We start from the raw sequence: 23,272 nt of genomic DNA on the forward strand, positions 1-23,272 counted from the left end.
ATTTCAAAGGAGAAGGGGATGTTTTAACAGTAGAATTGTCTTTGAGACAGATTCTATCTGCAGGCCAAAGAAGTTCACATACTTCAGCTTTCAAGGGTGAGCCTTTTTGTAAGTGTGTTGTTGATACAGGATTCATTAAAACACCATTAATATCATGATGTTTTTATTGGGTTTGTCCTTTCTTAAATAGGAATTGGAGAATCTAAAGCGTGCCCAAAAGCAGGCTGCAGCCACTCAGAGTGCAACAGAGGTTCGTTTAAACAGGGCCTTGGAAGAAGTGGAGAAGTATAAAGTGGAGCTTAATAAACTGAAGCAAAGCAACAAGGTACTGTGGCTTAGGAAAAGAAATTCCAGTCTGTAATCACTCAGTAATGCTAGAATGAGACAAAAAGCTTGATGGGCTTTGGAAGCATCATATCTCTTATAGGCAGCCCCAAAATTAACTCGGAACAAATCACAAAAGGCCCAATAAGTTATCTTAGCTGACACTACTGCAACCTCTGCAGGAGGAGGAAATGTACAGAATGAAGTTAAAGCCTTTCTGATTTTCCTCATTTGTGTGAAAATGAGACACGTTTAGAAAGAGAAGTACACATACATACCTAATACATACAAAGGCAAACCACAGCTCTTACTGCCAAGATTTTCTTTTCTTTTTTAAGCTTTGATGTGGGAGTATTTTGATTAATCCCATTTCTTTTCAGAAGTGTCATGTGTGGCTACTGTTTGTCATTTTCTTATGTAATGCCAGGTTTCATTGATTAAAGCACCACTTTCATAATTAATACATTTCTCCTTTTCTTCCCTTGGTAGGATGTAGTTAACCAAGAACTCAAAACGATTGAAGACTTAAAATCAGAAAACAAGAAACTGCAGAAACAAAAAGGAGAGCTAATTACAGGTTTTAAAAAGCAGTTAAAGTTAATTGATATTTTGAAGAGACAAAAGGTAAGGAGCAGAGTAGGGGTGTATTTCAGTTAACAACCTCTAGCTAAATGTGTCTGTTGTCCAATAAAGTAATATTGAAAACTGTGAGTTTACATGGAAGGAAATTAAAATGAGAGGAAAGTATACTAAGAGATGTTGCCCAAATTGAACAATTTTCCACTTACTAGTTCCATCACAGCTTTCACTTAAAAACTTGGGATGTGTGCAGCCATTTCTATCAGTTTTCATTCTGAGGCTGCATGAGACATGGAGAGCTATGGGCTGCATAGCTGTCTGGACAGGACCTTAACAGACTGGGTCACCTCCAATTTCTTACTCTGCTGAATCTCATGGGATTCATTTTGTGATGGAGTCAGTGCATTTCTTACACTCTCAAACCAAAGCTGTAAGACAGCTAAAGCAAGCAATGTATGGTGGCTTGTTAAACAGAACCCCCTTTAAGAAAGGCCAGCCTTGGAGATAAGAAAGTAGAACATTTTATTTACCCTTTGAGTACTCAGTGATCACCAGACATTTAGTAAACACTTTCGAAGCTGTTGAGCCCCTAGAGGAAGAATAGTTCTGTATGAAGTGGCAACTTCAGGGAGCGAAATACACACATTTATCCTAAGAACTGGGAATTGCAATATGAAACTACACCCTTGAATCTAGAATACTTCCCCAACACAGGGCAAAGGAGGACAGGTACATGGAATAAAAAGAACCAGGGCTGCTTGTGCATTTCCAGTGCAAGAGAATTTTTCTGGCAGTAACAGGATGCAGAGTAGATCCTGGGGATTCATCTAACAGCAGCAGTACTAGCTCAGCCTTTGGCTGGCCCTTCTAGCTCTGCAAGTTTATTTTGAGAATTAAAGCTACACAGCATTCACTCAAAATACGTTCTTATAGATGAGGTAGCTCATTGTCCTCTGGAACGTGAATTCACTGAAATGGGTGTCACAGAGCAGCATTTCTGTTCTGTTCTGACTGGGAACCAAACCCATCGTCTCAGACAAGTGTCACAAACTGCATTAAATACATTTTTAAACAATTACAAATGCTGTATCAGAACTGCAGATAGGAAAGAAAGCCACTTAACTTTTCTTACAAAAAGTGTTACTCACAGATGAAGGATGCTGTGAATTGTCCTTTCTGAAGAGACTGACTGGAGGAACGTGGATGAGACTGGGGCTAACCCTGTGCCTTGCAGCTTCTGGCCAAAGGCGCTGGGGAAGGGCAGCTGAAGCTCACATGTGATCGATACTCACAATCAGTGGAAGGACTTCAAGTCTGCTTCAGACAGGCCTTTTGTTGAATGAATTAGAAAAACCTTATTTGGCTATTTGTGTAGTATTTGTGTGGCAGGTTCAGATGCACAGAGCAGACAGAGCCTGAAGAATGATAGAGGGAAAAAATTCCCTAAAGACATTAAATATCAGGAGTAGGATGATTTGCTTTGTAATAGCTTTAATGTTAAATTGTATATTGATCAGCTTGAAAGAACGTCGACCAGTTTTCTTACACGTGTTCTTTAGAAGTGACAAGAGTTGTCAGATTTTCAGGAATTTCTGTGCTTCATTAAAACACATAAAATATCCCAGTTATCCAGGATTTTGTATTGGTCATTCACACTATTTTACCTTCTGCTCTTTTTTTTTTTCCAGATGCACATTGAAGCTGCCAAGATGCTTTCTTTTACCGAAGAGGAATTCATGAAAGCTCTTGAATGGGGAAATTATTGATCCCATTAAATAGCAACTCCTGTTCGAAAGAGGAGTCAGACAGTACATTATTTTGAGATTGTATATGAGTCCTTGTTAATAGTTAATAACTGTATATCCCACTGAATTGATTTTGTTGATTTTACTTACGTTTAAATTGTTTAACTTTTGTAAGCCTGACAGCTTGTGTTGTAATGTCATATGAAATACAAATTTCTACTTCATTGCCAGGCCAAACTGCCCATTCTGTAAGGAGCAGAGAAGCTCAGACCATGCAAGGAATAGTCCAACAAGTGAACTTGGTTATCAGTTTGCTCTGTTTTAGCATTTAAAACTGTACCTTACCTATGGTAATATTCAATCCAAGGAAGTCAGGATTTAGTCTCAGAAAATTCCTTGTTGCAACAGAAATAAATTAACCAGTGATCCAGTTGAGAAGAAAATGTCATGTCCTTTTTAAAACACATGGTTGGAAAATTGGCCTTGTCTGTTCTCTGTAACAGATCTCCCCTCAAAGCTAGCTGGTCTGGCATCTAATTTAAGCACCAAGAGCTCTTTTATAGAAACGACCATAACTTGTTTTAGCCATTACATCTTAGCCCCTGGCTGGCATAACTATACATGAGACTTGCCTCCACAGTCCCATAGAGCTGTATTGTGTAAAAGTGTTCCTTCAGTCAAGGTGAAAATATTAAACCTTTCCCTGGCCATCAGCTGCTGCTTTGGGATACAGGCAGGAGCGATGACTCCACATTCACAGGTGCTCTACAAGCATTACATCCTTAACAACTTCATTAGTCATCATTGTAATCAATAACTAGAAAACAGATTCAGGGTAGATGAGCTGAGCCTGTTGTGCATACATTAATGAACAGGAGCAATACAAGCCTGTGCTGCTTGCAGGAACTTCTGCCAGACCTCAGCTATTGCAATGGAGTCCTGCCTCAGAGTAAGTGAAAAAGAACATGGGATAAAAATTAGTCAGTTTATGCACTGAAAGAAAGGTATAAACAGTGGTTCTGACCTCAGAATGGAACAACATCTCTGCTTAGAACCTTCCAGTGAAGGACCTCAGACCTACCTCATGGAGATAAGACACTACATTTGGATGAGGATTGTAGTAGTGTAATGTCAGGACAGCCACATGTTCCCAGAAGTCGTGCGTTAGGAGAATCCTTTAGTCCAGACTGGAATACACACGCGAGCTTAGGTTTCTGCTGTGTTGCTGAAGAAAACATTTCTAACATTGCTACATGGCTAACTGAGAATAATTGAGAACTCCAGAACAGTTTATTTGTGAAAAATGCAAGTGGAGCACACACTTATGTAAAACTAACTGCTCATCACAGTTTAGAACTTCGGTTTTAAAAGCAAGGCTTTTAATGCTGCTAAAGAGGAATTCCTCACTGTTAACAGCAAATAGAAGTTTTCACTGGGAAGCAGCTGACACCTAGTGGTAAAAGCAGGAGCTGAGCTGGGGGAAGGTTCAGCTCTCTTCTGGAAGTTCATTACCTCTTCTCTGTTGGTACGCCAACCTGAAATCTTCTCCAAGCATGTTAATGTCATTTTCGTCTTTGAGTATTCCCTGCATTAATAGGAAAGAAACACACATCAGAAGGTAAAACAAAGTAGAGAGATTACTATGGATCTCTGAAATCTTCCATGGAAGCAAATACTGCATCCATAATGGTATCCATAATACTGTTATGTTACCTTCAAAACAAACCTGAAAATCAAGCCTGAAAACCATCACAAAACCTGAGCAGATGAGTTACAAATTGGTGCTAACCCAGAGACCCTTTTTGTTTTGCCAAAAGACAACATTTAGCTGCGTTCTCTTGCTCACAGGAGTGACTGCTCACTGAGTGACTGCAGTCAGTACAGCACAGGAGCAGGTTTAGTAAAATCACGCAACTGCAGTGAAAAGAGGCCCTGGCTGGGCTGGGGTTCTGTCTCCACCTTTACCTGTGTTGGTATTAGCTCATACAAAGAAATAACTTGGGAAATCAAGTAATGCAGGACAACTTAATCAAAAACTATGTTTTTGAGAAGAGAAGTGGGGCACCTGGAAATCTAAATTTCTAAAGTAATTTTACAGCTAAAAATATGTATGACCCACAGAACATACCTTGCAGCATTTAAAAAAGAGGAAAAAGTTACAAACTGCATTTATATTGGAAAGTTTTGGATTTGGTAGCACTTTGCTATTTAACCATTTTCAGTGAAGTAATGTGATGTAGGAGCACCCAACTCAGACACAGTGTTGAAGCAGAGAACAGAAAAGTAGAACATCATACATGGCACATATGTGAGCCTTGGACATTGAAATTGCCAAGGCTTCCTACAGCAGCAAATTCAAACCAGAGAAGTATACAAAATGTTGTCACTCTGAGTTATCCTTTAATGAAATCTATATTAGATAACAACTCACTCCAAGTGTTACAAATTCCTGCACCAATAATTGTATTAATATTTGAATAAAAATGAAACTCTGCTCTACTTAATGTTTTCCAGATTGCAGAATTTCTTTAACCAGCTGGATAGCTCCCTCCCTACTGTAAATGCCTTTTTACATCCCTAAGGCAGCTCTCTGTTTATTTGTGTACTATTAGGAGATCTTCCCAATTATGAAGCACAATACGAAAGAAATTGTAGTTTATTCCTATTGCAATAACTGCTTCCATCTTTTTAACTTTTAAAAATACAGGGACAAACAGAGCAAGCTTGGAAATGCTTCTGTAAATGCTGCAGTTCGTTGCACTACTGCAGAATCCATAGTTATGGAATATTTGGCAGACAAGCCAGAGTTGCAAGAAATTGCTGCCAAAACCCCAGCTGAGAAATTTGGTGGAAACAGGTTTTAAGATGTGGTGGACCCCTTTCTGGCTAGAGAAGCCCTGCTGTAGAACTCACATTCCATATTTCAAACACTGGATGTGCAAAATGCTGTGGAAGCTTTCAGCAAGTTCTGTACAAGGCATCAATAGTGCCAGAGAGCCCAACGCCCCTCAGCAGAAAGAGCAGTACTGTAAATGCGTCCCACCTCAAAAGAAAAAGGAAGAGGTGAGTGCAAGTGAGCTAACACAATAAGGACATCCACTGACTCCAGGAACTTGCACAGTTTTGCAACTTCACCTTGAACTATCCAAGAGAATATCAATTTACAGGACAGATATTAAAGGTGTTTAAAATACAATTCACTTACTCGAGGAAGATAACCCAGCAGTTTCCATGCATGCTCTTTCAAGAGTTTCTGTCTCTCTTCTTCAATAATTGCACGGATACTTGCTTGTCTCCTCTTCTCTAACTCTCTTTCTTCAAGTTCACGCTCCTACAATAAACAAGTTTTCCCAAGTTCTGTTTCAGCTCTTGTGAACATTTGTTTCCACCACTATCCACCACAGCATAAAGACAAAAATTTTAGTGGAGTAAATTTTGAACTTCCACTTACTAATTCCTGGTCACAGGAAATTCTCTTGAAAAGAATGGAAAGTGTATGTAAAAAAACCCCACAAAGCACTGTTTAAACAATACCTGTTTGGCAACTGGAAAACAATCTCATCTAGATAAATCAGAAAACTGAATGGCAAGTCATGGGATGAGTCTGCTGTCCAAGTGTTTGGTGTCAGAAGCCATTTTGAAGGCAGGCAATGTTCAGTTCTGGTGGCTTTTTGGCTCTCAGACAAGTTAGTCTGTTCCTGTCCTACTGCTCTAATCCAGGAAAAGGTGCAGTAGGTATGAATTCTCACATTGATGACTGGAAATTGTAATTCACATTACACAGGTGATTTATACCCTATAAACAGTTATGAAAACAGCAGTATGGGATTCTGTGTCTTGCTTTCAGCTTACACCTTTTCTTCCTCAGATCTCAATTCAAGAGACTTAACCTAAAGACTCCTCAGACATCATTATCAGTGCAGCTGACCAGGGATGTGGAACTGGACAGCAGTTGTGTTGCTGATCTCATGGCTCCTGAAGAGGTATTTGCACAGCACATCAGCTACACGGTGGGCCAGGGATGGTGTTGACCCCAGCCTCTTGAGCAACAAGAAACAATTAGCTCTAAAAATACTTTTCTCTTGTCAGAAACCAAAACAAAGTCCTGCTTCCCCCCCTGCAATTCCCATCACCTTTCCCTAGCAACACCAGCATTGTCCCTTAGGATAGCACAAGTATTCCCATATTAAACACTCTGCTCAAACCAAAGGTGCATACGAAACTCTTACTTTTTCTGCTATATGCTGTTTGCGACGGTCCTCGAGAATTTTCTCCACGGCCATTTTGTGTTCAAGCTGTTTCATTCTCTGTTTCTGCGCGTTCAGCTGCTCAATGCGATCGTCCTCGGCAAACTTGGCCAAAATCTGCTGCCGGAGGGCTTCCTCCTCTTCTCTCATAGCTTGTTGTGCTGCTGCCTTCAGAGCAACTTGCTCTTCATATGTTTGCCTTAAGTCTAGGCGCTGCCTTATTCTCTTTTCAATTTCTGCCTATAAAGGAATTTAGTAAAATGCAGTATTACTGAACATTGAAAAATTCTGAGCAGCAGCAGCCAATCTACTCCATTTATCTTGGAATAAATTTACTGTAGTTCTTAACTTCTAGCATAACTAACTGGAGCAAACATTCCATATCTGACAGTGCTCTCCAGTATTAATCAGCTTGGCAAATATCACATGATTCTGAAAATTAAGTCCAAAACAAAAGGAGATTTTTTTTCCCCCGCTATGATGAAGGGAATCAACAAGACAGTCATCCTGAACAACACTCTAAAAATAGCAGTGTTTGGTATCTCAACCTATGTTACGTTTTGTTTTTCACCCACAGCAAGGTAAGACAGAGTGTGGCCAGGCACATAGGAAATGGAAATGCAGAAGAAAAGCAGATAATTATACTACTTTGCTAAAACCTAAACTTCCAAGTTACTGGTATTCTCCTTCACACGATAAGTAAATGTATAAATGGGGCCATAAGGGTATTCAAAACCTTCACTTGTCTTCCTGGTTGAAATTAAAACAAATACATTAGGAATGGAAAAGGAAACTCAAAGTACAAATTTTTCCCTCCAAAACCTAAGCTAATGTACAAACTGCCTGTCTGACTGAGAACATTCAGGAAGTAGAGTTGAAAATAAATACTTTGTGCTAGAATAGAATTGGGAACAATTCAAATTCATTTAAGACTCTTAAAACCGTATCAGAATTAAGCCTTTTGCTTTGAGATAGCTCACAGTCCAAAAAGGGCTCAAGGCGTCCCTCAAACACATCCCAAAGTCACAAAAAACACTGCAGACTTAGATATCCAAAGGGTGTAAAAAAAACCCTTCATGTACCTGCCAGCACTTACCATCTCCTTCTTCCTTTCAATCTCTTCTTGTTTTTCCAGATACAGATCTTGGCGGATTTGTTCCTGTTCTTTACGCCTCTGTTCTTCTCTTTCCATAGTCTTGGCAACCTATAACAAAAAGGAAAGGTTTCTAAATGAAAGACAAAAACATACAACAATTTTTTCTACAATTTCAATTTTTGATACCATGTTTTGAACTCTCTGTTTTTTCTCCTCAGTGTCTCGAACTTTAGCCATCCAATCATCTTCTCTTTGTTGTTGCATGTTGGCAAACTCCATAATTTTCCTATTTTCTTCTTCCATCTCTTCCTGTTTCCTTTTCCTCCAGATAGCTTGTTCTTTTATAAACTCTTCAATATATGTCTGAGTTTCTTTTATTTTATCTAACTTCCGTTGTTTTTCCCTGTAGAAGATGGAAAAAAAGAGTTCAAATAGTCATTTAACATACTGCAGAGTAACGTTAAATCAACCAGATGCTCGCCATTAACAATATATTCCAGAAACTAACATTTAAATTACTTTCCTTAACCATTTGGCTAAAAACTAGATAGCTAAATTGAAAATAGTTAGTAATGAATTGCCTGAAGAAGGGAATCTCATATCTAACACCTTTCCAGAGGACAGACTGTACACAAAATTACTCGCTGCTGCTGCATTTTATGCCCCATCAAAGAGAAGAAAAGAAAGCCAAATGGCACCACAACTCCTAAACTTTTTATTTACACAAAACTCTCCCCCCCCCCGCCAATACCCTGCCCTGAGAAACCTCCTTCCCTGTTCCTAAGACATGCAAACACAGCATCTGGTGGCAAGGCAGGGACACAAGGCAAGGCAGAAATATGTAATATGCTGTCGTGTCCAGCATGATGGGCCCACTGGAAGCCCTCCTGCAAATAAAGCTGGATTTCATATTTGAGGAACAAGGACACAAGACTGACTGGGACATTCTGATGTTTCAACAGGAAAATTCATGCAAGTCAGTCTCTTATTAGTAAAATGTGACCAAGGAGAACTAAAATGGGCCTTACTCTATATGGAATAGGTGCATACAAATCAGCTTTCTGTGCAGAATTGTATGAGTTGTTATGTTTTAAATTAATAAATAATAAAAATTCAAAGTAACTAACATTTGGTCTTCTTCATAGATCTTTTTTACAATTTCATCAATCATGAGTTTCTCTCTTAGAAACTCTTCATAAGCCTCTTGCTTCTTCTTCTCCTGTTCCTCAACCTGCTTGTCCAGTTCTTGATGGTACATTTTCTTCTCCTGGTTTCGCCTCAGTTCTGCAGACACTTCTTCTTTCAGAAACCTGTTGTACTCTTCCTTCATCTCTTGGGCTACTTCATCCTCCCATTTCTAGGGGGGAAAAAGGCAACACAAGATTTCTTTTCATTCCCTGTACTACAACTTGTAATGAAAAAATGCACAGTATGAAAAGGAATTATGCTGCATTACCAGAAAGGAATGTCTTCCACCTCAGTCTATAAATATAGAGCCTTAACACGCTTAATAGCTTAATCTAGTCAGTAGAACCCTTGAAGGGCACTTTTAACCAACTTGAGGAGCACTAAAAGTACTTAAGGGACAAAGCATTGAGCACAGGTGGGACTTACATCAGCACAGTGACTGGAATGAAGCTGGGCTACAGAGAACACGCTCAATGAGCACATTGCATTGAACCTCAATGAGCTGCCTGCATTGAACTCTGTATAGAGCATTAACATAATCAGAAGCATCTGCCTGATCACCAATATTATTCTATACATAAATACAAATTTGCAAGTCTTTCTGAAGTTATCCAGATCACTGTTTAACAATAGTAACATTGTTTTCAACAACCAGACTCTGAGGTACGGATTCACCACTGTAAAAACTTACTGTACGAAGGGTATCATAGTTTTTACTCAGATAAATGTTACAAAACCAGTAAAATAACAACTATAACCAGTCATACAGCTAATTCATTACTCCTTCAATTGCAATGGCAAAGTAAACCTTTTTCTACATCTAGTTATTACTGGTTAATTAATCCTTCATAACACAAAATATATTTTCAATAACACCGAATGCCTGAACAATATTTTAGATGAAAAATGTCAAAGGAAAAATCTTCTGCACAATCCACACAAAGAGTTACAGGACTCAGGAGCTGGGAAGCACTAATTACCATTTTCTCATCGTATATAGCTTTTTTTTCAGCAATCTGTGCAGCTCGTTCTTTATTCATATAAGCAGATTTCAGCTTTCTTTCTAACTCTCGAAGTTCAAGACTGGAGGGGGAAAAAAATTATCCTATTACAAGGGGGTAGGTATCTAGGGGAAAAAATTAAGTTTCCATCACTATTTAAACAGAATATTTTCATCGGGGCAACCCTGATGAAAAGTACTGCTCTAGCTAAAGGGCAAAAAAAGAAAAAAAATCCACTTAAAACCAAGAGTTTCCTATATTCCTACATGTGCTATCAACAGTTCTGCATCCTTGACTTCTAACTATATAAGCACAGGTACACATACATACACATGTATGCTCATGGATATGCCTAAATGTACATATACATATCCTCAAAATGAAAATTTTGTGGATCAACATCTTTTATAGACAAAATTTGCTTAAAACTAACTTTTTATTATACCTGGACCTCAAACTAACTTTTCCTTCCAGGTCTGAGTCCTCTCCACTCCTTCTACAACTTTCCCAAATCATGATAACAAGCAGCCAATTTGATATAGCTGGGAAATGTCTGAATTACCTGTTTGCTCTGACTTGTTGCCTTATCTTCTCATCTTTCATTTTCTCGAGGTCCCGCCTCGCCAGCTCAGCCGCCAGCTTTTGCTCTCGCTCCAGCTGCAGTGCTCTCTGCTTTCTGTTCTCTTCTGCCTGATCAGAACAATTTCCTTACCAACTCTCGCACACGCACATTTGGAAGAAGGCAAGGAGACTGTGCAGTCAGCAAGACTATACAAGTTAGTAAATGATTGTTACTGGGGAAAGGTTTTGACGGGCAAAGGTAAAGCCAGGCGAACACCTCTCCTTGGCCTTCCCACCCCCCTCGAGCGCGGCCGCCCCAGCAGCTCTTACCGCCCGCAGCGCCTCATCCAGCCGCCGCTCCCGCTCCAGTTCGGCCCGCAGCCGGGCCGCCCGTCTGCCCCAGTCCCGCTCCTCGGACGCCTGCGGGCGACAAGGGAAAAGCGGTGGCGCAGGACAGCCGCAGGGACCCGCCCCCGCTCCCCATGCCGTCCCCGATCCCGCTCCCCTCACGGTCCCGCTCCCCATGCCGCCCCCGATCCCGCTCCCCTCACGGTCCCGCTCCCCATGCCGCCCCCGATCCCGCTCCCCCTCACCATCCTGCCGGCCGTTGCCGTGGCAACGCGTGGCGCCGCCGGCCTGCAGGGCGCGATTTCGCTTCCGGGGGAATTGCCCCCGCTGATTGGCCGAGATGGCGACCCGACCCTGGCACGTGACCCCCGGAGCAGGCGGGGCCAGGGCCGCGTGACGTCATGGCGAGGGGCACCTTTGAAAGTTGCTATTTAAAAGCATTTCTTGAGTAGTGACTTTGAATTAATGCACTTGATTCACCTCTAAACACAAACCCCAGGTGGCAGCGTTTAATTAAGAATTTCTCTCCTTCATAGCTATGACGATGGATCCCCCACAGGTGTGGGAGATACAGGCACAGGGCAGAACACAACAGACAGAACATGAACATCACCAAAACAGATGACTCTACATGATTCTGGTAAGGGTACTTGGTACAGAGTATGCTTTATTCAAGAAAACCCAGCCTTTAATATTCCAGAAAGAGACCTTACACAGACCACAACTGCTCCCTCCAGAGTTTGGCCGGATTGACTCTGCTCCAGGAAGGAAATCAACCTTGGGGCACCCAACTCCCCAAACTCAAGCCTACCCACTTTCCTCACCTTTATGTTCCTTCCGACACAGTTAAGTAAAACTAAAGACATTTAAGCTTATTTAAAGCAGTATTTCAAACTCATTAATGTCGCCTACTTTATAAAATTAATTAAAATTAATAAAGCTTAAGAGAAGGTAAAGAATTAGGTTAGAAGTCTGCTTGTTTCTACTGATGCAGTGCTAGATGTGTCTATATCTATATATTTTTGGGATGAAAACACTATTTTAAATCTTTTAGAAATTTTCTCACAATGGTGGAATTCTTTCTGGAGCTTTGGTTATTCTCTGTCCTCTTAATAAGAAAAGTGTTTTCCCACAATGCTTGGGGAAGGGAGGAATAAACTACAGGAGACCATGTCTTTAAAAGGATACAAGCAGAAAGAGATGAGACAGAAAAAGATCATAAACTTTTCCTAGTTCTTTGCAAGTGGTGCTACCACTATACTTCTCTTACAAAAAACCAAAAAAACAAAAAAACCAAAAAAAAAAAACCAAAACCAAAAAACAAAAACAAAACAAAAAACAAAAAACCGAAACACCCCAAACATTAAAAAAATCACTTTCTTCACCATTAGGCAAGGAAACAAATAAATGTCAACACCACCCCCACCCCACCCCCCATTCCCCAGTCGTCCAATGATTCTAAAGCATTGACTTAGAAAGAAGGAATCTTTTAACTACTCTGGCACAGCAGTGACTTTTAGTGCTCAAGGTTTGGAGGTGGCAGGGCTGGGGGGGATAAAGGTGCAAAAGGTACTTTTGCTGCTCCTTCTCCTCAGTAAACAGATATGAGCCTCACTGGAAATAAATGGAATTTTCTTTCTTACCAAACAAAAGAACAAAATCAAGTCCCTGCCCTTCATTTTAGGAAATAAGAGCAAATAACCTTGAGATGTAAAATGTCATCTTTGCTCACATGACACCCTCATTTTGGAACAGCAACCCTCTAAAAGGAGAGCACCTTGAGTCAGTCTCCAGGACAGCAAGGTACTCAGAAAAGTGGGAGTAAAAATGCTTGAACAAAATACATATCAGAGACCAACGAGTCAGTTCACAAAGTTATTTTTAAAATTAAGAGGTGGCTTATATTTGCATGTAAACTATTTGCTAGCAGCGTATCTTTCACAGAAGAGACAGACCACAGGACTAATATCCTGAAAGATTCCCAATGGGAAAATATTTTGAGGTTTCCAGTCCTTGGAACCTCACTATTCTTTTATTTCCTATACATTTCACATCTGCTAAAGTGTGCTTAAAATACAAAGAAGAAAAAAAATGCAACCAGAGAATTCCTTTATCCTCAATACCTTATGGCAGTTTGTGCTCAGAAACTCTTACCTTTAATGCCCTGATTGTTTTCCCCAACATAAGTTAAGCCACAGGGACAGCTCAGTAAACGTTCTGTGCCTGCAGATTTCCAAAAGAAGGTAAGTAACCTTTCAGCACACAGTCACCCCACATAGAGAACCAGGAGGGGGAAATAACCCATAAACTCCACAGAAATACCCAATACGCCCTTGTCTTGTTCTTCCATTAAATGGAATACATAAGAGATGGAAAACAATTGTTTCCCTCAATTTAGATGCAACTACTCGTTTCATCTCTTCTTGAGAGCACCCCCAGGAACTGCAGACTCCTGGTCCTAAAGCTTGGGCATCTTAATTTTTTTTTTTTTTGTTCCCTCCCTTACATCCAACCAGAAGTTCCCCTTTTTCAGTTTGCAACCATTGCTGCTCTCCGGCACTGGCTGCATCTCCCTGTTGGCTCTCCACACACCTGCACCTGGCCAAGCATTTCTGTGCCAGGCCCTCTTAGCACATCCCGTTCTCCTCATCAAGGTCATCTCAGTTGGGTGCTCCTCCTCCACCTGAGAGGCAAGCACCTGTTTTTGCTGCTCCTCTTCCCAGCTGTGCAGTCACAGCAAGTGACCCCCCTCCCTGGAGGGGCCTCCCTCGTACCTTCCTATTTGGGAAGAAATCAAGCACTGTGGTGAAAACAGACCTACCTTCTCCTCATGTCAAAAGCAGAGCTCCTTGATAGCACTGATTAATTTCTCAGTTAAAGACCTACAAATTTCACACATACAGAGCAGAGTTCAGTCCAGGCAGAGTTGCTCTGCTCTTCTGAAGAAGAATAAAAACGCACTGTTTTAGCAACCAGCTGGGTCAGACTTCTTAGAAATCCAGTGTGTTTATATTTCAGTTTTCTTTCATTACATAGCTTATGAAGTTTTTAGAAAACCAGATAAATGAAATATCTACCTTCCTATAATATGGAAAGGAATGAGTCCCTGCTGCATAATTGCAATCAAACTCTTGTTCCATAGAGCATTTCTTCTTGCAGCAGCCTGGTTACAGCTACAGGTCAGTGACCTGATTCTCATTCCTTTGTCCTAAGAGCATTAAAACCTCCTAGAGCCTGAAAAGCTTTAGGTAATCAGCAGCCAATTGTACAAATGTAGAGTTAAACTCAGCAGTCCTATCTCAGGGTTGACACAGCATCTTAATAAATGAGTCAGTTCTTAAATTCAGTATCAGCACCCACTGATGAACTCCTGACAGCAGAAGTGAAGACTGCTGAGGAAAGCTAATGGCAAAAATGATGAAATGGAGCATTAAAGGGAAAAAGTAAGTTCCCTTTATTTAGCAGTTTCAGTTGAAGGTGATGGAGGAACACACAGCAGAAAAGGTCATTAAATGAAAACGGTGAAGCCATTTTGCAAGTTTACCTCTTTTCTAGGGCATTTTACCAGATAATCATAACATGAGACAGTGACAAATGCATTCCAGCTGAGATATGTGGGTCATGCTGACTTGGCAACATTATAAACCACTATTGGGGATAACACAGCTTCTCTGTGAGGTAGTTTACCTTCTTTGGATGAAAAGATAAATGCAAATTAACAGGGAAGAGTCTGAAACATCTGAGCTGTGCTATTGATCTACTAAGGACCCAGATAAGTCACAGAGAAACTAATGCTTGCATTGTTTGAGATTAGTGATGGATGGGATAGCAGATTTAGGAGCTAAGGGGCTATCACTGTCAACAAAGTCTTAGTACTAATTTTTTTTTTTTTTTAATTATACTGCAGTAGTAGGGAAAACACGTCCCATAGCAGCAGTAGGCAGAAGCAATCTTTTACTCATGACATTAAGGACAATAAACAAAAATATTACAAGGAACAAAAATACTCAGTGCTTCTAATGTGTTCAACAAAAATACATCTGTTTCTGATGTGACAAATGTGGGTTTAGTAAGTATTTAGTTGTAGAACTCAGTTTTCTTTTCCTGTGAGTTTGGCACCACTTTGCCAGCATTCAGTGATTTGAACCCAATTAGAGAGCCATATCTACCGTGCTTCTTTTAATTCAACTAGCAAACACTGGGGAGCACGCAAGTGCTTTCTGCTGAGAATACCAGGCTTTCTGCTTCACCTCTACGAATTTTTTTTAAACACCTGGTCTAGGTACAGCAATATAGTTCTTCTATAAAGAATGTTGTAAAACATTGCTATAATGACACTTCTGGTTTTTTGCAGCAAGACCTTTATCCACTTACCTATCATAACCAATGAAAGAGAACAGAGATCGTAAATTCAAGCAACAGGACTGAGTCCTTACTTAGGAAAGTGAATGGAGAAGATTTTTAGTAGAGAACCTGGATGTTTATGAGCATGAAAGTACTGTTTGTAAAAGGTTTTTAAAAGGTATATATTTACTGAGACTTTGACGTGGGACCTCTGATACAAGTGTTTGTCAGAAGTGTCCTTCAAGACAACAAGCTTCATTTGTAGCTTTTAGTTTGAAAGAAAGATTAGATTTTTTTCTATTCTAGTCTATCCTTCTTTTCTGTGCGGGGTGCAGAGGAGGCATTTGAGTAACCAGCCTGCAAGCTTGTCTGCTAAAGTGCCCAACTGAATGGGCAGGGGGAAAACTAAAACCAGACATGGCCTCCACGCAGTGATCATCATCCCCCCAGCAGATTTTGGCTGTCATTAAGCACTGAGCAGATCACAGTTTCCTTTTCAGTATTTTGTATGCAATGCCATCAGAACATACACCTCTGGAAGGAAGATTTATAATTTCCAAAGGTGAATGACATATTGAGAAATAAACTGTTAAGTACTAAGCTTTACTACTCTTCCTATAGCAGCACCCATAAAAAAGTACACACCAAGCAAAAGGGTGAGATGGCATATTCTTCCTGGGGACTGCCTATTTCCTGGGAAGCACCAAGTCCAGGTGTTGGCATGTGTTCTAACTTGAGTGCAGACTTGAAAGCACCAAGAAATGTACTTAGAAGAAAGCAGAACCCCTTTCATTCCTGCAAGATACCACCAAACACAATTAATTCCAAAGAGTTCAGTTCGCTTTTGTGAATAATTAAAAAACTGAGGAGCTCCAAAGGGGAGCTTAGCAAAGAGCAGAATACTAAGAAAAAAGATGTCATTTGCAAACAACAGAGTATTAAACAAACTAATCCGTAGCCATAACCTCAAGCCAACCAATGGAGAGGGCAACTGAAGGGCAGTAACAGAAAACAAACATCAGTCCCAAAAGGTCAGAGAGCAAGGTGAAAGTCATTCTGCTGCCTGCATCCATCTCTTACACTGGCTCTTCCTCCTGCCCAGCAGCCTTGGCAGAGCCTTGTGATGAGCCCCAGGCTGGTGCAGGCTCTGCTTCCCTGCTCCACACAGGGATATGTCTGGAGGAGTCCTGGGGCATGTTTAGTAAAATCATTGATGTTTTATTCAAGAGCTTTTAGAGAGGAGAAGAGTACACAGTGGTTACCGATACATTTTGCTGCTGACAAAACAGCAATTTTGTGCTCCAACAAAAATTCCTCATGGAAGCGGTGAATTGGCTCTGCATTGCTGTGGGCCAGACAAAGCCCACAGATCTCTGTCCATGAAATGTCCCCGCCACAGTGTTACCCACAGGCTTTGCTATGCATCAGTCCCTGTGTCTGTTTCAAAAAGTGCTCCTGTAAGCCAAGCCTCATGGGTAGTACTGAGATGATCACAGTGTTACTACAGAGAAACCAGCTGATTTTGGTTTCAGAGCTCCTGCAGGAAAGCAAGGCCCTTCTCCATGTCTCCACTGAGATGAGGGAAAAAGTTGTCTCGTTTCACTGGGAAAATTTCAGGTCATCATATAGAACTGTTAAAAGTAAGAAAAGCAGTGATATTATAGAAGGATTTCCACCAGTAAGCAATATTCTCTTCCCCTTTGGTATCCTAGGACAAGTTGCTTCCTTGAAATTAGATAACAGTGTTACACACATGAGTAATGAGTAACTACAGAGTTCAGTGTTGTGCTTATGCCTTGCACAATAAGGAACCTAGTTTTGTCTCAAGTTATATCTCTAGAATTTAAAAATCAAACCTAATCTAATTTGCTACAGCTGGACACCACCTGCAGAGTACTGTTTAAGTACTCTGAACATTACGTACTTATCTTTTAAATATTGATAATGCCATTTTTCATTTATGTGACATGAAGTCCCACAGGGAATAATTATGCTAATAAACCTTAATGATTCTTGCAAATAAATGATCAAACAAAATTGCTACTGTTGATTTATATTAATGGATGCCTTTAGGAGATTTGTCAGGATGTGCTGCTTCTTGAATCCCAATTCATCTTATTTAGCAGAAGAATGTACATAGTTTGTAAAACAGATTAAGTGTTTAAAATATAATGTGCTCATGCAGTTTTTGCAGTTCATAACACTCAAGCACTATTATCTTGCCTTATGGCAAATCTGCATTAAAGGCTTCTTTGTATACAACCTTTGTCAGTCCTTTTTTCCTCTGCTTTTGTCCCCTATGGCTAAAAAAGTCCTCCTTCAGAAGATCTCTAACTTAACCTTTCTGTCACTCATGCAAGAATCAGTGATCACTATGCTGTCGTAACAGATAAACACCACTGTTGAACAACTTCACTTTTACTGTAATTAGTCCAGAAACATTCTTGGAGCTTTAATAAGGGCACACAACCTGAACCTGGGTGACCTACAGAATTTTACAGGATATGTTAAGATGAGCAGTTTCTACTTTTCCTCTGCTATCAGATATGCTGGAAATTCTCATTCCCAACCACCCATACTTCTGAAATTTTAACCAAGTTCATTTGGAAAACATTTTACATGGGCTTGCCTTCTAGATAGTATCTATGTTTGAAAGCAATACCAATGGACTTTTTGCTTTAGCTTATAAATAACCATTTCCTGACTCCATATCTATTCAGATGTATATTAGAGAGATACAACTGTAGTTCAAGTACATCATTTTAGTATTTTTGGAGGAATTATCTCTACCCTCTGTCATCTCCATTACCTGTTTAATATTTTCTTCCCATCCCACAGGTCTTTGTACTACAAAGTACTCTTTTGGACACTCCTAATTCCTCAATTTTTCCTCTTGTCATGAAGCATTTTTCAGGCCTTGCCTCACTTCATTTACATGTGAGTACTATTACTCCTCTTCCTTCTCTGTCAGTGGGTTGGGAATGATATCTCTCATCATGTTTCTTCAGGATCCAAAAGCTCTGTTGAGACCTCATTTCTGCAGACAGAAGAAGCAAAAAGTGGGACTAACACAGTATCTATGTTAAATGAGATTTTTCATTGCCCCTCCAACACAAAAACTTTTCTCCTAAACTGCCTCATCTCTTCTTTGCAGGTTGTTTTAATGTGTGGTGCTCAAGTGAACCCCATTGCACATGATTTCTGGTTATTTATTTGAAGTGCAGTCACTTCTTAGTCTCACACCATCTGGCCAGAATGTCTGCTTTTATATACTGTAGACATTCTAATTTAAGATACTTGATCCTTAACAGTTAGTTCATGCATTTTAGCTAAAATTTATTTACAATTAGATGATGAAACATTCACTTATACCTTTTTCATGCATGTAAACTGAGATTCCAAATGGATGTCACTACCAATTTGCTAGGAACACATACATATTGCTTAGTGTTTATATGGTGGATTAATTCTGGTTTAATACTCATTCATTTTTATCTTGTGTCTTCTAAATAATTCATGTTTATTGATTACGACTTACAAGTACCACTGCACCAGGACTCTTCACTGGCAGCTGCATAAAACAAAATTGCTTTTACCTAGACTGCAAGATTTACTTTCTAAATATTTTCCTCTTTTAAAAACTGACTTGAAAGGAACAATTCATTCTTATCTGCTTGTTATGCAATGGGCTAGTTTCCTGAAGGACTATATGTTTTTATTTTATTTCCAGTGGGGGGGGGGGGGCTTTCTTCTTCTGAAGTTCAATATTTTGCTATTCAGTATTTGAAAAACTTACTCTCTTTGCCTTCCAGGCAGCAAATACCCACCTTGCCTGGCTCCCAAGGTGGCTTAGCAAGTCATGGCAAAGCATCCTGTTACTCTGCACACAACCTAGGATGGGAAAGGTGTCCAGCCAGACTAGACCTAAGGTGTAGAAGGAAGTCCCCCTGCACAAATCCTTCTCTGGACACCTTGAGCTTGAGGACAGAAGCCTGAGTCCTTGTAGCAGCTTGTCCTCAACTGAAAGCAAGAAAACAACCAACCAATAATAATCAAATTGTGCCTTCAAAGTGGTATGTGGAAATGTAGACTATAAAGTGAGACGTATCTTAAATAATAGATAATACTAAATAGCCAGTAGTTTTGGATGTAGAAGATCCATCTTCCATGCCCTCAACTGCATCAGATAGAGAATTTGTCCCATTTTCCTCAAGAAGCTGTGAAAAAAAATTAAGATGATTTTCATCCCAAAATGTATGGAAACTCTCCCTAAATAGTAATTTTCTGGCCAGTCCTAGTCAGTGATAAACAAATGTTAAGGTTATATCTATAGGCTCTACTAAGCTGTATTTTATTTTATCTAAGATTTGAACAGTTTAAACTGATCTGAGTAAAACCTGAAAAAAATCCTAGACATTTGCGGACAGTTATTTTCTAAATAATATTGCTAAAAATGGATAATTCAGCAATAAAACAGGCAGAGCTTACAAGCAAATGATATAATAATAATGCTAAGCATAAGCTTAGTCATGTCATACTGTAAGGCAAAGCTCTGTAATGAACTCAAAATGAACTATGGCAGAAACATAACGAATAGACAAGAATAACAATATCAGTACAGAACAAATACCAAACCCCACATTTTTGTGTCATGTCTACCTACAAGGAAAAGATGTTTACTGTGAATTCTTTTTACGCTCTGCAGATTTCACTTACACAAAGTTTTGAACCTGTTCTAGTTGGTAATCTTCTAAGAGTAAGGAGATGCAGTAACTGAGATGCTTAAATGTAAAGCCATGAAATAACATGACATTCATGACATACACCCAAGCTTTTCTGTAGGTCTCTTTCAGGTATCCTTTTATTTGTTGATACCCTGGAAACAGTGACATTTTTTAAATGGGTCAAGTAAGTTTTAACCTTAATAAATTAGAGAATTAACATATTTATAGCATTCCATAACGTTCTTCAGGTGGAGGAGCTGTCTCTCATATTCCTCTTCAGGACTGACAGAGGAAAAGAAGGTCTCCTCAGGCCACATTTTTGGTGCATATTGCCCAGGGAGTGAAAGTCACAGTACAAACACTGATTTAGCAAGGAAAAGAAAGGGAAAATGAGCTTTGGCACCTATTTGCATCAGACTGTGTCCAGCCCTGGGAGAGGATCCTGGCCTGGGGAGTGTCGTGTGACGGTCGGCAATGGAAGAGACGGGGCAGATTGCTTGGATGCAAGAAGCCGATTTTATTGATACAGAGCTAAGTATTTATACCTTTTGAGCAGTAGCTAAAAATAGATTCTTCTATACGCAGCAATCACTATAACAACCATATCTATGTTTCTTAATAACATTGCAAAACGACAAGCTAGCACTAACCGGCACAGGTACATACCAAGCATGCCATTCCCTTATACTAGCTATTTCCTGGTAGGCCGTACTGCCTGCCATGGTTTGCGGCCCAGCAGCGTTAGCGCGTCCACTTCTGACATGAGTTTAGCAGTGCTCTCACTTCTGCTTTCTAGCTGTATCTCCACAGGGGAAGGCTCTTCTATTGGCACAAACCAGAACCTGAAACAGCACAGCAGAACCACATTCCTGGACACCACCCTCTACACCCTCAATTGTGACTCCAGTTGTGTGTGATGACCTGGTCCCAGGCTTTGTAACCACCTGCTTTTCTCACAGTAACATCATGGGCTATCACAGGCACTTGTCCTTCTTGGACCTGAGAGCAGAAGCTGCACTGATTACAGCTGTCTGAATGCAGTGTTGCCTATGTCTGCCTGAAGATGACCAAAGTGACAGTTTTCCTACATAGTATATCTTTAAAATTCCCAATTAGAAGACATGAAAATACACTCTAGGCCTTGGCTTAATTTAAGAGTTTTGCCGTACCCTGCTCTTCCTTTAACAGAAATGCCTTGTTTCCCTGGACAAGTTTCTGTATGACTCACCATTTCCATAAATTCAGCCTCACATTCATGAATGCACCAAGGCTATTGAATATTTATCAGATTTTGGACTTTTTTTTCCCTGAAAGATTTGCATTTAAATAAATGACAACAAAAGAGAGAGCTGAAAAGAGCCTTCCAGAACTCCCCCACATTACCTCCTTCAACTTTTGTACCATCATTGCAGCCATTGTCTACCAAATCTTCCCAGGCAGACAGAGAATATATTCTGTATTTACTGTTGCAAAAAGCAAGATGCAATTTAGGAACAATAACTGCATGTGATTACATGAGTTTACAACATGCATATTGTTATGATACTTAGGTTAGGTTTTTATTGCTATTATTAAAATGTCTACAATATTTGCTTAATCTTTCATTGAAACTAATGTTGAATTTGCCGTTTATAACTTTTTTGTTATTTTACTTGATTTCTTTTTCCTGAAAGATGCTCATCTGGAAAATGTGAACTTATCTTCCTTTAATTCATTTAAAATTAACTTCCTCAGCATAATATTTTTCTATCCTCTTCCTGAGTGATAGCCACTCTTCACACAAGAGAGTCTTCTGGCAGCACTCCCTCCCCATTTTTGGTGCAAATGCCACCGGTGAGGACCTGCCACTCTCTTTGGTGCCAAGAGAACTGAGACGTTTCTGTTGGACTGGCTCCAACAAGGGTGAAAATCAGAGCTTCTGCATGTTCCTTCAAGCAACAAAAAAGAAGCATCAAGATCTCACCTGCCTACTCTTTGCACAAGCTTTTCCTTTCCCACAGGCATCCCTGCAACACCAAACATCTACAGAGCAGTGAATAAGCTCAAGACCAGAGATATGGAGACTTGTGCTGCCAATGGAAATGGCTGCTCAGGACACAGAAAGCTGTGTGGAAAAGCTCTGAATCCATTTTCCCTTCACCCTCACTCAGTAATGCAGAAAAAGGGAAGATGAAAGTGGGGGAGAAAAAAATTATTTAAAAAGCAATTTAAAACAAGAGCAGCTTTGAGAGCTTGAAGCTGCTTCTGAGGGTCGGCAAAACAGATGCAACCTCTGCTAAACATCTACTAATCTCAGAGCATTAACTGAGCTCATCCTCCTGCCCCTACCACTACCCAAACTCCACAGAGAAACAAAGAGGAGCAACCTGAGCCCCTTTCTCCTCTCCCCATGTCCCACCCTGAGGAAACCTGTACCAGGTAAAGGCAGCACCAGAAGATGGACCAGAGGCATTTGGGTGTGTGATGCCACATAAGTCACGCTCGTAAACAGATTATTTCAAAGGCAGGTTTTGCTTTTGCAAGGGATTTTTTGGCCTTGCTGTTACCATGATGTGTTTAGAGGGTCAAGGACAGAGCAGCAATGACTCACACAATGGCATAGCTGGGGGATAAGATGTCTGTAAGAACCAGAAATCCCCTCCCTTTGCTGGTCATTATACCAGTCCTAATGTACCTGCAGCTGCTAAACTGCATTGCAAGAATATTAAATTTGTATAGCTGCTTCATGCTGGCAATTGCACTAGGTAAGAAAGGTATTACAAAAGCACAGAGAAAGGCTGGATCTATTCAATTCCCAGTGGGGTACCATGAGAAAGTTCAGCAACTTCCAGATCATCACACTGCATCTGTTCTGGTGGCAAGTGCTAACGTTGAGGGTTTTCATTCTATATATTTACTAGAACTACTCCATACCTTTGTAAACTCAGAGTAATTTCTATCCTGAGGAATAGTGTCTTCTCATTCTAAATCCGCTTTAACGATCACGCCTACCCCATTCCACTGAGACCTTTCAGAGGGAAGAGGCTCTAATCTATTTAGCTTCACGAAGGGTTTCTCTCTGACACGTGCTCTCCTAATAGACCATTTATCAGGATGAAGGGTGATCCCCAGAGAG

The 23,272-nt window shown here is 40.2% G+C and overlaps 2 protein-coding genes and 2 long non-coding RNA genes across 7 annotated transcripts in view; 2 read left to right on the forward strand and 2 right to left on the reverse strand.

The window, feature by feature from the left end:
- TEX9 (testis expressed 9) overlaps positions 1 to 6,002 on the forward strand; it is a 24,839-nt gene extending 18,837 nt beyond the window's left edge. For both annotated transcript variants that reach the window (XM_048317443.1, XM_048317444.1), the window contains 3 exons: positions 191 to 325; positions 814 to 948; positions 2,592 to 6,002. In XM_048317443.1, coding sequence (XP_048173400.1) covers positions 191 to 325; positions 814 to 948; positions 2,592 to 2,669 — 348 coding nt within the window. In that variant the 3' untranslated portion in view covers positions 2,670 to 6,002. The remainder of the gene's footprint in view (positions 1 to 190; positions 326 to 813; positions 949 to 2,591) is intronic.
- On the reverse strand, positions 3,920 to 11,495 carry MNS1 (meiosis specific nuclear structural 1). Of its 2 annotated transcripts, XM_048317446.1 has the most exons (10): positions 11,335 to 11,495; positions 11,072 to 11,161; positions 10,743 to 10,870; positions 10,160 to 10,262; positions 9,119 to 9,348; positions 8,178 to 8,394; positions 7,992 to 8,099; positions 6,878 to 7,135; positions 5,854 to 5,979; positions 3,920 to 4,233 (listed from the first exon to the last, which is right to left on the reverse strand). In XM_048317446.1, exons 1-10 carry the CDS (start codon positions 11,335 to 11,337, stop codon positions 4,135 to 4,137), a joined length of 1,362 nt encoding a protein of 453 aa, XP_048173403.1. In that variant the 5' UTR covers positions 11,338 to 11,495; the 3' UTR covers positions 3,920 to 4,134. The 2 variants fall into 2 exon arrangements, with proteins under 2 accessions (XP_048173403.1, XP_048173402.1); XM_048317445.1 differs by lacking the exon at positions 11,335 to 11,495 and having other exon boundaries at positions 10,743 to 10,866; positions 11,072 to 11,156.
- LOC125332518 lies at positions 10,756 to 19,328 on the forward strand. The gene is made up of 4 exons (XR_007206537.1): positions 10,756 to 10,956; positions 11,626 to 11,729; positions 18,272 to 18,370; positions 19,246 to 19,328. It is a non-coding gene; the product is annotated as an uncharacterized LOC125332518 (long non-coding RNA).
- Positions 14,546 to 20,876, reverse strand: LOC125332517. 2 transcript variants are annotated; one of them, XR_007206536.1, is made up of 4 exons: positions 20,561 to 20,876; positions 20,150 to 20,309; positions 18,243 to 19,650; positions 14,546 to 17,064 (listed from the first exon to the last, which is right to left on the reverse strand). It is a non-coding gene; the product is annotated as an uncharacterized LOC125332517 (long non-coding RNA). The 2 variants fall into 2 exon arrangements; XR_007206535.1 differs by having other exon boundaries at positions 20,150 to 20,876.
- Between the last annotated feature and the right edge of the window lie 2,396 nt (positions 20,877 to 23,272).

Source organism: Corvus hawaiiensis, chromosome 13 (genome assembly GCF_020740725.1).
Source record: "Corvus hawaiiensis isolate bCorHaw1 chromosome 13, bCorHaw1.pri.cur, whole genome shotgun sequence".
Taxonomy (NCBI): Eukaryota; Metazoa; Chordata; class Aves; order Passeriformes; family Corvidae; genus Corvus; species Corvus hawaiiensis.